The 14,362-nt window shown below is 46.1% G+C and overlaps 1 protein-coding gene across 1 annotated transcript; it reads left to right on the top strand.

Moving 5' to 3' along the window:
* The first annotated feature begins 11,894 nt into the window (after positions 1 to 11,894).
* Positions 11,895 to 13,949, top strand: LOC140544367 (uncharacterized). Its single transcript, XM_072667887.1, has 2 exons — positions 11,895 to 11,944; positions 12,107 to 13,949. Exons 1-2 carry the CDS (start codon positions 11,895 to 11,897, stop codon positions 13,947 to 13,949), a joined length of 1,893 nt encoding a protein of 630 aa, XP_072523988.1.
* The last annotated feature ends 413 nt before the right edge of the window (positions 13,950 to 14,362 follow it).

Here is a 14,362-nt window from a genome sequence, read left to right as displayed (position 1 = left end):
CTGATACTGATACCGATACTAATACCCTTATTGATACTGATCCCCTTACTGATACTGATCTTGATACCGATACTGATCTCGACACTGATACTCATACTGATACTGATACTGATCTCGATACCGATCTCGATACTGATCTCGATACCGATACTCATACTCATACTGATACCCTTACTAAGACCCTTACTGATACTGATGCTGTTACTGATACAGATACTGATGTTTGTGTTTGTATAAATAGTCCAGTTACAGTTTAGGTAAAATGCCTATAATATTATTATTATTATTGCATTATTATTTTCATAGCACCTTTTATGCATTACATGCAGCTTTAAAAGATATACAAAGGGTAGACAGACAAATAAAATGCATTTAAGAAAATATAAACATGATTAACTGAAGCTAGAAATTAAGTCTAAGTTTAAGGAAAATCTTTCAAAAAATATTCTAAATAATAAATGTATAGTTTTACTATTGTATAATATTTTACATTTTAAGCAATAAATTAATATAATTTGTTGAATAAAATAATTTAAGAATATACAGGTTCTGCGTCTGAGAAGGCTCCTCACAACCTGCAGAACTTAAAGGATCTGCTGCGAGTCAGAGCTGTTCCGGTGGCTTGAGGGGAACCTGCACCGCATTAGGCAGGTGGTTTTAATGTTGTGGCTGATCAGTGCACAGTGAGTATTGAAGCTGGATCTCGGCTGTGGGTGTCATAGCGGCGGGCTTCTGCTGGAGGTTTCGGAGTGGTTGAACACCCTGGTTGGTAACCGGCGCTTGCTTCTCGCAGTCTTCCTGCAGGCGTTTGAAGAGATCATCACAGACGTCCGCAGCTGTTGCTTGCAGGCAGACGGTGAAGCTCCCTTGTGTTTGCCTGCGTGGGAATAGGAAGATGTGTGGATGGCAGAGATAGCAGAGACAGAGATATCTGAAGTGGTGACAGCAGGGGAACAGGTGTGACTTTGATGGAGAAGAGAGGGAAGAGGTTGTGCGGAGCCGGGCAAAGTACAGACGTGATGAATATTAAAGCAAATTTAGTAAATATTAAAAATACGTTTTTTTAGGAAGATTTTGATGCTTTGATGTATTAATAAGGGTTAAGCTCATGTACTCCCACTCGTAAAGCATAGCATAGTTCTTAATCCAGTTACAAGTCAAATTTAATGAACCTTTATTTTTAATGTTTTTTATGTTAACATTATTACAAATACATACAATATTAAAATTTAAATATAAAATATTAATATTAATAATAATCTAGAATCTAATTTATGCTTGATGTTATGGATGTGTTCAGATGCAGTATTCATATTTATGTATATATTACAATGTAATATTAATATTTAACCCTTTAATCTTTAACCCTTTACATCATTTTAGTCTGTTTTAGTTGGCTTTCCTTTTACATTTCTTTTCATTTATCTACATTTTGTTTTAGATTTCTATTTATTTATATAATTTTATTTATTTATTTATCGATCTATTTACTTATTTATTTATTTATTTATTTATTTATATTATGTTGGTTTTTTGCTCTATCCCTATCTTTCCATTTTTGATGGTTAGGACTTAACTATTATAAATAATCTTGTTAATTTTGTAATATATTAATAACTACTTTTCATTTTTCAATCCATGTTTGATCTGCTTGGCTGTGTTGTAAATGGGTTTAAATACAGATTGATTGATCTTTTGGTTAAAGAAATTATGGAATTAACAGTCAACAGTGGTTATTATTATTATTATTATTATTATTATTATTATATATATAACTGGTGTTAAGGCTGTACTGCATGGCTGGTTGCTGCAGATGTCCTGCAGAAGGATTTGGCTGGAGTGGAGGCCACCAGATGGCCCTCAGCGGTGGAGCTTGAGAGCACCTTCCAGTGAAGCATTGTGAAATCTGAAGAAATACAGATATGCACCTCACCGCCTTGCTGATCTGAGCGTGGGCCAGAGACGGAGGCAGGGCTCCTCCTGTGGCGCTGCTCTGAGCTCTTACAAGTATAAGAACCGTGTCTTCTGCTGACGCCATCGCCGGGTTGTATCTACCTAACCCGAGCAGCCTAATGAACAGTACAGGTACAGAAGATAACAGCTAGTCAAAGCATCCATACCACAGTGCTCATCAGGAGAACCTCAGGTCGGGTCATATGCTGCCATAGTGAACTCTCTCCAGTCTACAAAACACCACCCGCCCATCAGGAGGCCAGCCTAGTGTCCGTTCTGGTGATGGTGGTTAGTCCTGGAGTGGCCTAGAGACTTAATGTCCTGAAGGCCTGCTGCCCAACCAGGGCCTGATTCTGGCCAGTGATTCTCATGCGTTTGGCTCTGATTAAGTTTTAAGAGTAAAAATATTTGCATATTATTGATGAATATTATTATAAATATGTCCACCTCTCTCCAGTGTGGTCCATGTGTACAACAAAGTCAGTGGTGCAATTAAAGCCAGTGGTGTATAAGGGGTTGGCTACTTCCCAAACCCAGCCTGATTTAGGCCACTTCTTCAAACTCGGGTTCGGGCCAAGCTAAATCAGTTCTAATATGTAAAGTGTTTTTTTTTTTTGTTTTTTGTTTTTTTGTAGTAAATGTCTCTCTTCAGTTGTGCAACAAAACCTAGCTGATGCTTTTTCAAGCTGGTGTAATTAGTGGAGACTTGCTCTCCAACCCGAGCCCATTTCGGGCCACTTTTTCTAACTCATTGAGTTCATGTTAAGCTTGATGTTTAGTGTTGAGTTTTAATAAGTACCATATTTGTTTTGGTTTTTGAAGAGATATGCCCTCTCTAGTCTTGCAGACTGGTGTAATTAGTGGTGGTCTGTTACCCAACCCGAGCCTGATTCGGGCCACTTTTCCTCACTCCTTGGTCTCAGGCCGAGGGCAAAGAGTTTCTAGTATGTTTTAAAAAGTAAACACGATTGTTATATTTGATGAAATATGTGAACCCATCTCTCTCTATCTCACTCTAATGTTGCCTAGCTAACGCTCTTACAAACTGCTTCAGTTTAGTGGTGATGAAATAGTGCTTGCTGACTGTTACCCAACCCGAGCCTGAGTCGGGCCATTTATTCTCACTCACTGGGTTTGGGTTTTCGGATATGTTCCAGTTAATAAAAACAGAGTTTTTGATTTGGGTCTCAGAGTCATGGATACGGGTCAGATTCGGGCTTCGATTCTGTGCCCATGCCGACCGCTACAAGCAGAGAATTTCCTGAGTTGTGTTTTCTTAAGTCTGAAACTTTCTTAATAGTGCTATCTCAACAAGCTTCTCCAAGAAGCTTCAAGCTTTACTCACCGCTGCCCCCTAATGGTGCAAAGGTGTAGCTGCTAAACTCAAATATTTCATTTTCTGCTTAAAGTTTAGACGTAAAGCAGCATTAATGGAGAATTTGTAGAAATTTCTTGCTTTTGGGCTCCCCCTACTGTTTGGAGATGTAAGCTGTGTTTTGCGTCACCTCTAAAGGACATGCTTCTCACATGCATTTCTGGACAAGCTGAGAGAAGCTCCAGAAGCTTGATCTGAAGGTGGAGCAGCATGTGGGCTGAGGTGGTAGAGTAATACTACAGGATTTTACAGTAATATGACTCTATGGGTTCTGCAGCGTTACACAGCAGTTCTGGAGAGAGGTTCTCCTCCTGCAGCTCCACCACCAAACCTCCATAGTGCAGCAGCAGCAGCAGCGCTCCGGCCTGGAGTGGGAATGACGGAGACGCCCTTCTCCCAGTTCCAGACAGTGGAGCATCAGCATGAAGCTGCTGGTTTAAGGGTAAATTATAGTGTTGCTTTAAATTTGTGGGAAATGCCAGACACTCCGTTCCTCAGGGCTCCTTCTTCTTAAGACATGCTACAGATGAAAGTAAGTGTGTTCTCAGAGGTTCTTTGACCGTGTCCAGCATACTCCGCTGTCAAATGGACCTGCAGTTCGGCCGACGAGCTGGGTGATTGCCGCTGTCACTCACTCTCTCAGTCAGTTCTGAGTAGTTTTTGAAGGTGAGCGATGTTTGAGATGTTTGAGATGTTTGAGAGCGTTCCCCATCCTGCAGCCGAGTAGGAATGAAGACATCAGCAGCGCTCAGACATGCACTTTTACTGTGGCTATGGAAACCCTTTGGCTGTGTGACAGTGATGATTAAATCATTACACTGGCTGATATGAATTTTGCATAATCCAGCCTCGCTGCATTAAGGTGTTGGAGGGCTGTTCTATCAAGAGCTGTTAGTTAAGCTAATCAGAGCAACCGCAGGGAATGACTGGCTGTAGCTCAGCGCTGAGGGGTGATGTGCATTTCCAGCGCTTTATCTGCTAGCGCCTCAGACAGCTCCGGTCAGCTTTAATTTGGGGAGACGGCTGGACAGAGCCTGGACCGGCCAATCAGAGTTCTGACCTGAAGGGTCCTGCTTTGTAGATCTTAATTTAGAAACTATGAAGAGCGCCTCCGAGTTTCAGTTCAGCTTCTGCTCATTTTGAACAGTAACGGTTTTGTTTGATTAGCTGATAAAGTGGTTGATTAGAAACAAATGTGGTTCATAATTTACTTTAAAACAAGATGATGGTACTGCGACAGATTGCAATACACTATAGGAAATGTAGGGGGCGATATGAAGTCTAGTGTTTTATTACTCGATCGTTAAAGATCACTTGAAATTATTATTATTATTTTATTTTTATTGATTAATTTGTTTATCTATTATCTATATCTATTTTTTAATATTAGTAGATTTATCCACACACAGGTTATTGAGATAACTTCAGTTTTTGTATTTATTTTAGTTTTTGTATTTCATTTTTATTTTTTTTTTCATATATATTTTTTTGTTTTAAATTATTATTTAAATTCTTTTTATTATTTGTTGTAATTTATTATTATTTTTAAGAGATTTTTTATATTAGGTGATTCATCCACTTCTAGATGATGGATATAATCATTGTTTTATTTGTATTTATCTATCTATCTATCTATCTACATATGTATATATGTACATATTCATCCACTCAGAGAATACAAATAATTTTTTTATTTATATATTTTTTTATCTATTAATTTGTTTCTATATATTTTTATATTACTGCTTATTCTAGAGGTGCCTACAAATGCTGAAGCATCTCAGTGGCTAGATTAGTCAATCAATTACTAAAAACTATAGAAAACCATGGAATCCTGTTATATTAGCAGATTAGCGGCTAAAATCTAATTATCCCATCAGACAGATGTTTATTTAGATGTGTGTAATAACTAAGCTAGTGTAATAACTAGCTGATTTGTGTGTGATTTGTATTTACAACAGTGGAGTAAAAGTGAATTACACTCCTTACCTGTAGGGGGAGTCCGGCAGCAGAAAATACAACGTCTTGCATAATGTTTCAGAGTGGAGTTTCAAAGTTTTTAGCATTGCTGTGAGGATTTGATTGAGTGCATTCTATGACAAGCAAGTGTTGGTCAGGTCAGATGAGGTCAGGATGTTGGATGATGATCACCACCCCACCTCATCCTCCCCAACTCCCCAACTCATCCCATTCAAAAGTACTGGATGGAGCTCCTCCACCATCATGCCAGAGAACACAGTTCCTCCACTGCTCCACAGCTCCTCAATGCTGGGGGGCTTTATACCCCTCTAGCCCACACCTGGCATTAGTCCAGGGTATAGACAAGCTGTGTGTGTGCATTTGCACATCTGTGTCAGCAAAAGGTGCAGGTTAAAATAGCTGTATGTATTCATTAGAAGGGGTGTCCACATACATTTGGACATGTTGTGTGTGTGTGTGTGTGTGTGTGTGTGTGTGGAGGAGGGGTTGGCAGTTCAGTTTGTAGAAGTGAATCTGTGTTCGTTTAAAGTGGATGAATTGGGTCTCTGCAGGCAGCCTTCTGTGACGGAGGCAGACTCTCGCGCTCTCACTCTCTCTCCTCTCCTCCACTGAGATAAGCTGCATGCTCTCCATTCTCCACCTCCACCCCCTCTCCTTTCTCCGTCTCATCCTCTTCCTCCTCTTTCTGCTCTCCAAAAAGCGTGGCGCCTCTGCCTCGCCCTTCTGTTGTCCCATCTGTGTTTCAGCGTGGGCCACTGGCCTGGGAACGGCAGGCACACTTCACATGAGGAGGGGGGAGAAAAACACACCACACAACCAACTGAGCTCCACAGATCTGATCCAAGTATGAGATCAGACTCGGAGTCCTGGTCCAGAACTGTGCGTCGGCCTCAGGGCAGCAGCTTATGGATGGAAATTCCATGTAAAAGTGAGATTTGAGAAAGCAGCAGCGTGCACCCTTACAAATACAGCTGCTGGAAGGGTTCTTTGAGTGATGCCATGGAGGAACCAGCTTTGGTTCCACTAAAGAACCTTTGAAAGGTTTAAAGTAGTCGTTATTGAGGAACCAAACTCTGGTCCTTCCTTGGCGTCCCTCAAAGAACCCTCTGTAGCATGTTCATGTTTAATTAGGAATGGTTGCAAAATCAGCCATAACATTAAAACCACCTGCCTAATATTGTGTAGGTCCCCCTCGTCCCACCCGAACTCCAGCTCTGCCCCATCAAGGCATGGACTCCACAACACCTCTGAAGGAGTCCTGTGAGTCCTGTAAGTTGTGAGGTGGGACCTCCATGAGCATCAGTGAGACATGGGTGCCCCTGAAGTCTTCTTCTCTGGACAGTAGAGACAGATACCCCAACAGAAGCCTTGATTTCAGAAGAAACGATGAATGAGCATGTGTCCGAATACTTTTGTCAATTTATTGAATGAGCGTTGGGTGCCCATGATCCTATTGGTCCTTCCTTGGAGCACTTTTTGGTAGGTACTGATAACTGCATGCTGGGAGACCTGCTTGCTGATGTTCTGGAGATGTTCTGACCCAGTCATTCTCTAGAACATCACAGTTCGGTTCTTCTTGTCAAAGTGTCTCAGATTCCTACGCTTGTCCATTTTTCCTGCTTCATCTCCTTCATCACCTTCAGGAACTGACTGTTCTTCACTCACTGCCTGATATGTAGATCCAGCCCTGGACAGACAGGAGACACTGAACCCAGATCAGTTTTCAGTCAGTGGTTTTAATGTTATGGCTGATGGGTGTATGATAGTAAAATCTTTTTGTTCTAGTGATGTTCAGGAGCTCGTCAGGATGGAATTAGGAACATATGTCCGTCTCCAAGGACTCCTGTTAGCTGGTAAAGAGCCCCGAGGCTTGTTAAAACTTTTTAATATACTGTACAATCACTGTAATTGGCTGTAATTTTCGAGTTCCTAGTCATGGACTTTTAATTTACTAAGTCCTATGAAAGTTTAATTGCCCAACAGTTCTTTAGTCGAGGGTGCCCAAATCACTCCCCCATTCCCCCAGCCGTCGTGCTTGCCAAGTACCGCCAGGAGCGTCCCTTGCCCTAGAAAAGTGGCCCAATTCATGGTTAGGCAACAGTGTTATCAGCATTGTCTTCTACTGGGTGTCGGGCCTAGTCTGTCCAAGCGGGTTTCCGGCTCGCCCGAGGACGCCTCCGCTCCACAAAACTCCAGCAATTATGTTTTATTGTCAAGGTTACTCTCCAAACCTAGCCTGAGCTCTCTCTCTCCGATCTCGTCTGATTTGCCCGCATTGTTGTATTCCGCTCGCTGCCTCGGTGCAAGGCGGCTCGGCGAGGCAGAGCGTTGAGTCAGAGAGCTGAATAGAAGGGAGAGGTGCCTGTACTGTTCCTGACAGTGGTAACTAAGCAGATGGGCTGGCAAGTACATGTCAGAAAAGGAGAATTAGCATTCCTCTGTTCGTGCTCTTTGTGTTTCTGAGCGTTTGCTGCGTCTCGCCGACATCGACCTGAGACGTGTTGCCGGTACGCTGCGGTTTAAGCTGCACGCATTGCTGAGACGCACACAGCTTGTCTAGAATAGGAGCAGAGAAACATCATGAACCTTTTGGCACAGTGCCAGCTAATGCCAGGCGTGGGCTAGAGGGGTATAAAGCCCCCCAGCATTGAGGAGCTGTGGAGCAGTGGAAGAACTGTGTTCTCTGGAATGATGGTGGAGGAGCTCCATTCAGTACTTTTGGGATGAGTTGTGGATGATCTAGTAGAAAGCCTTCTTCTTTGGGCAGTAGAGACAGTTATTCCAAGAAGAGCCTTGATTTCAGAAGAAACAATGAATGAGCAGGTGTCCCAATACTTTTGTCCATTTAGTGTAGCAGGTTTTTTTGAGTTGTCCGTCCTTGGAGCACTTTTGGTAGGTACTGACCGCTGCATACCACTGGAACACCCCAGAAGATCTGCTTGCTGATGTTCTGGAGATGTTCTGACCCGGTCATTGTTCTCTTGGTGATGCGTCTCTCCAACCGACACTGCTGGTAAACCTTGGACAGGGTGTGAGTCCGGGTGATGAGCAGGGCAGGTAGTCATGGTCTGTGGGTGCTGCGCTGAGGTGCAGAATCAGCCATAACATTAAATTACAGCACATTTCACAGCTGGCAGCCGGTCCAGCGCCAGACGGCTGGCAGCTCAGACCTGGTGAACGTGGGAGACGGCGTGGAGACGGCGTGGAGACGGCGTGGAAACCCGGAGAGGGTATGGGTTTGCTGGTGCTGTTGTCGCTTTCATCTCCTGTTCTTTTCAAGCCAGCCTCTGACTCATGCATAAAGCGGAGTGGTCTGTCGCTAGACTTCCCTCGCCCCGGGCCAATCGTGAAGCGCTTAATGTGTCACGGCTGACCCCTGGAAGTGACCAGTCGGTTCTGATAATGGAACCCGGGAGAAGAAAGACTGCAAGAGGGCGGAAAATAACAAGGGGCGAAGCGTGAACTGCGGGGCAGATCTCGATGTAGCGTCTTGCTGAGTCTTTATGTGGAGCTTTTTTTTTCCAGAGCCGCTCAGCCCACTCGGCGCGGTTGCCTCTTGCATTAGTCACTGACACATCTTAACTGCTTTTTAAAGCAAGCACTATAAAGGGTGCAGGCTCCCTCGCTCGTCTCTTATCCCTTCTACAAACTCCAGAAGGAAGGATGCGCTCTCCACAGGCAGCAGTTAAACATCTCCATGCTGATGCGGAGGCCTTTTCCTGTCCCGTATCCTGGAGTATCACACCATCGCTGGCCATTTTCATCGACTTTGCTCTAAAATGTGAATCTGGCGGCTGTTCTTCATACTGCATCAAACTTCCACGATGAACGGACCAATAGAAATGCTCCGAAATGGTTGTTAAAGCTGCCAATTTGGAGATACAAGGTTTTTGCACGGTGTGCAGTATGTGCACATTGCACGACAGCGAGGATATGCAGTATGGTGTACACATTAGAGAGCAATTCCTGAAGAGATTGATAGATTACTACAGTGCATGTCCCAATGTTTGTGGACACCCCTTTTAATGAAAGCATTCTTGTGAATAACGCTATGAGCTCTATATTTCTCAATCAGCCAATCTGTCTGTACTATACAGACAAAAGTATTGGGACATTAAGGGTGTTAAAAAGAGTTGATCCTGCTTTTCCTGTTGGACTAACTGTCTCTAGGAGCATTGCTGTGAGGATTTGACTGTATTCAGCAACAAGTGAGGTCAACATTAGTGAGGTCAGGATGTTGGATGATGATGATCATCACCCCTCCTCAACATCCCCAACTTATCCCATCCAAAATCAGTCCCACCATCATTCCAGAGAACACAGCTCTTCCACTGCTCCACAGCTCCTCAATGCTGGGGGGCTTTATACCCCTCTAGCCCACACCTGGCATTAGGCAGCATGGTGCTGATAGGGTCATGATGTTGATCTGCTCCAGAGAGTCCTATTCTATTGGCAGTACTTCTTCTCTACAGGGACTAGACCAGCTGTGTGTGCATTTGCACATCTTTGCCAGCAATGGATGCAACTTAAAGTAGCTGAATGCATTCATTAGAAGGGGTGTCCACAAATATTTGGACATATAGTGTATATGTTTATGTAGCATTTGGTTAAATCCCAAAATGTAATGATTCTGATTCTGATACTATATCTTCAGGACCGGCAAACGAGGTCCGTAAGATCTTCTAAAGGCCCTTTTCTGCTTTTCATTTCCTTTTTAAGACGACGGCCTCCTGACCTCTCTGTGCTTGGAGGTTCCAGTGGCTTACAGGTTGTGATAAACTCTCAGAGGAGAGTGGCGGTTCTATAAGGTTGTCATCTACACACCTATGCTTTCATCTCGGATGCTGTTCTTGACCTATTCAGCTTTTGTGTTCTTCTTAATTGCAGGGATTCTTGGATTCTTTGCTCTTCTATTCAGCCTTTTGTGGGCTGCCTTTGATGGTTTCTGCGTTCTACTTCTGAGCTCTACAGTTCATTCTCACGTCTTAATCAGGAAGCAATCAGCACTGTTTTGACTCATTGATTTTTCGGCCTTGTGGTGGTTGAGGGTTGTGTTCAAAACGTTCAGCTACAACAAAAAGGGTCTCGAAGAACGGCTTCAGGCTGAAACACACATCGGTCAGTCTTTAATGTACAGGGTGGGCCAGTTGAATGGCCCCCAAGGTCTCCCGATCTGACCCCCTTAGACTTTTATCTTTGGGGTCATCTGAAGGCAATTTTCTATGCTGTGAAGATGCGAGATGTGCAGCACCTGAAACGACGGATACTGGAAGCCTGTGCTAGCATTTCTTGCTTGTAAATAAACTTGTAAATAACTCATGAAAGAATAAAGTTAAACCAAGCACACCATTGTTTTTCTTGTGAAATTCTCAATGTTTGATGTGTCACATGACCTTCTTCCCATTGAAAAAAAACTAAAGTTGGATCCAAAACGCCGACGTCAAAATGGCCACCATGGTCACCACCCATCTTAAAAAGTTTTCCCCCTCCCATATACTAATGTGCCACAAACAGGAAGCTAATATCACCAACCATTCCCATTTTATTTAGGTGTATCCATATAAGTGGCCCACCCTGTAGGTTCAGTACATGACCGGGTTGGGGCTCCGAGTGGTTCAGCGGTCTAATTCGCTACCACTATGGCCTTGGGGGTTCGATTCCCTGCCCAAGCCATGCTTCCTTGCCATCAGCTGCCGGAGTCTGAGAGAGCACGATTGGCCATGCTCTCTCCAGGTGGGTAGATGGCGCTCTCTCCCTTCAGCACTTCAGCCCTTAAGCGATGTTGGCTGGCACTGCTGGGGACCAAATGTGTTGACTGCCTGGTGATGCTGCATCCTGGTGCATTGCTGACGCTAGGGGGAGCTACAAAAAACACCTCAAAGCCTCAAAAGTTACTTGAGTGCTAATAGCGCCCACTTGTGGCCCACTTGGGAATGACGAGCCTTGTATGTGAGTTAGGGGGCGAGGCGTTAAACAGCTCTGTGTGAGCGTCAGGAGCTGACTCCGTCCCTGGTGGTGCTCTGATACACCTCAAACTCGCTAGGCGGCATAGATTGCAGGCCTGTGGTCAGATCTCTCTGCTAGAGAGCTCTGGTTGACCACACCGAGCAAGTGCATTCTGCACTCCCTCGCTCGCTCTCTCTCGCTCTCTCTCTGGTTCAAGTGATGTCACAGGAGGCAGTGGAGCTAAGCAGGTTTTATTTGGACTAATCCCTCGTGGCAATGGCAAGGGCTAGTAAAATGGCCTTGCCAAAGAAAAGGATAAACCCCACTGGATTAGCGTGACCCCTCCTCCAGGCCCGGCATTGTCCCTCGCGTGGTAGTCCAACACAGTAGTTTTCACACGGCATACATGCGACAGCCGTATGTGGTAGTCCTTACTCTAGAGTATTATTGGAATGGAGGACTAATAAGGTGCGTGTTGGGTTTTTGTGTGTGTGTGTGTGTGTGTGTGTGTGTGTGTGTGTGTGTGTGTGTAAAACTGTGTGTGTCTATGTGTTTTTGTCTTGTCCCATTTTGCTACCCCCTGCATGCTTATGTTTCCAGGGCTGAATAATTTAGGGACTGCCTGCCAATATGTGGCCACATGATAGCATTGCCTGAGGGGAGGGTAAAAAAATGCCTGCTGGAGATCAGGTGAAATGATCCCTTATACTTCACCCCCTTTTTTCTTCACCTGCTGCTTTGAAGCGAAACCTGAGAGGGGTGTAATGGAATCCCTGCTCTTTTTTTTCTTTCCACACCTCACGCCCTCTTTTGTTGTCCCTCCTGTTACCGAACTGCGTCGTCCTGTTGTAGTCTTTCTCTTGGCAAGGTCGGGTTGGGTCGGATTGAGGGGTGGTGGGACAAAGCTACCTGTCCTCACCACTCGTTCACCATTGCGGGACGAAGGAACTCGGTCTCCTTTGGGAGCGACGGCGAACTTTGGTTCGATCCTCTCCTGCCACCCTGCACCCTCCTGAATCCTGAAATCGAGCACGATCGAGTGTCTTTTGCCTGCCTGGACGAGTTCTACGGCGACCCTGAGAGGTATGGTGATTTCTCCCTGAGCGTAAGTCCTGTGCCAGACCTGAGCGACCACTACCTTGGGCAAGCCATGGCTGTGAGGGGCACTGTTCCTCCTCCCGATTACTACCCGTTTGACACTGCCTTATCTGCCCAGCCACCGGAGGATCTGCAGGGCTTTTATAGGGGGAGCCAGCACCTTCTTAACAGATCAGGCTCGCATTATGGGCTGGCTGCAGGTGGGGTCAGATCTGCCTGGGATCAAGGGCAAGCTAGAACTCCAGCCCCTGCTCCTGCTCCTACGCCTGCCCCTGCTCCACCTCCCCCACCTCCTCCACCACCTCCTCCTCCCCCTCCACCCCCTCCTCCCACAGCTCATGAGATGAGCCGTCTGTATAGAGATTCACTAGCGGTCAAGATGATCCCAGACGGTCAGCGTATTCGCAGTAGGGCTGCCTCTCCTTCTTGTTTCGGGATCGAGTCTGCCGTGTCGAGGTTTGCGGCCGATCAGGCCTCTCTAGCCAGCCATTCTGTTTACGGTGACATCAACGGCCTACCCTTGGACCCTTGCCAGCCACCTTCCACCTGCATAGTGGTGGATCCTACAGCTCCCATCGTGGACGGAAGCGTACCCCGAGGTATGTCTGCCTACGGTACCGTACCCGCTCAAAGGCTGCCCTATGATCCTGCCTATGATGCCGGCGCAGCCATGGTGTCGGCTGCGGCAGCTCCGATCTCAGCCGGAATCCCGCCTCACCACCCTTCTGCAGCTGTGGACCCGAAGAGGACTGTGGACCCTGCTTTCCTGACGCTCCTTCGTACGGAAGGTCTCTCTGAGAGCACCATAACCCTGCTGTTGCAGCAAGGCTTTGACTCCACCGCCATGCTGGCCGTGATGGAGGACCACGATATCCGCTCGGTGGCTCCCAACCTAGGCCAGGCCAGGGTTCTGTCCAGGGTTGTGCTCAACTGCAAGACCGGTGCCACTGGCGCTACAGCAATGCGGACCCGCTCCAACAGCTTCAGCCATCGCAATGATCTCTACACTCAGCCCCAAGGCATAACCATGGATCCGCATCTCATGCAGCAGCCTCCGAGTGCGCTGCAGGCCATCTCTCCAAGGATGGGCGAGTTCCTCGGCCGCCGACCGAGCAGCGCACCGTCTCAGCATCTCTTAGAAACCACTACTTACCCGGGAGTACGCCCACTCGGAGGGCTTCCGGTCAGTCCTGGGGCATACAGCACTACCCTAGCTCAGCCGCGACCTCTAACCATGTACAACGCCCATACCGGTCTGGCTATGTCGGCCCTCCCCTCTCAGCAGCAGCCCGGAGTTCTGGGTACCCCCGGTCTAGCCCCGAAAACGTTCTCCAGCACATACACACCAATGGAGCTGATGAAGAGAGCACCCAGTCTGCCTCATCTGCCTCAATCTGCCCAAAGCCCTCACCACAGCCCCCAGCTGTTGAGGAAAGGAGCTGTCCCGGTGGATAGCGCCGTCATGCCTGTGGCTACCTCTCTCCAGCCTCAGACCCTTAACCCGAACAATAAGATGACGAGACGTACCGGTCCACCCGTCATTGTTTCCACCATGGCTTCACCAGATACAAGTAAACAGCCCTTCCTCTCCTCATAACTCCTGTCCTGTCCTTCTCGCCTGTCCCTGCTTTACATCCTTATCTGCCGTCCGTAGAGTGTTTCTGTAGATGTTCGAGTGTGGTCCTCTCGGTGCTAGATCTAGGCCTTATGCTTTATGGTCTGTCATGAATGTATTCCCTGCTGTTCCACCACACATAAATTATGCCTTTGACATGAAATGGATCTCTTGCTTGGGAACGTGGGAGGCTTTTCAGATGCTTTCTTGTGATGTTTGCGTTCTACACGTTTTAAAAAGTGATACCCCAAGTCTTGCAGTGCTGACGGCAAGCGTTGATGTTGGCCGTGCAAAGCAGCTTTGGCTAAGGGCTCTGTTTTTAGACTCTGACACTATTTATACGCTCGGTGCAGCGGGTTTGAGCCGGGTGCCCTTGGGATTCTGGTTTTAGTGAT

The sequence above is a fragment of the Salminus brasiliensis genome, chromosome 22 (assembly GCF_030463535.1).
Source record: "Salminus brasiliensis chromosome 22, fSalBra1.hap2, whole genome shotgun sequence".
Lineage (NCBI taxonomy): Eukaryota > Metazoa > Chordata > Actinopteri > Characiformes > Bryconidae > Salminus > Salminus brasiliensis.
Note: the sequence above shows the minus strand (reverse complement) of the source record. Positions and strands in the feature narration are given on the sequence as shown.

Bases quoted from the DNA above. Each gene is read 5' to 3' on its own strand.
- LOC140544367 (XM_072667887.1), top strand. From the start codon at position 11,895: ATGATAGCATTGCCTGAGGGGAGGGTAAAAAAATGCCTGCTGGAGATC. The intron at 11,945-12,106 runs GTGAAATGATCC...GTCCTGTTGTAG, and splicing joins AAATGCCTGCTGGAGATCAG to TCTTTCTCTTGGCAAGGTCG.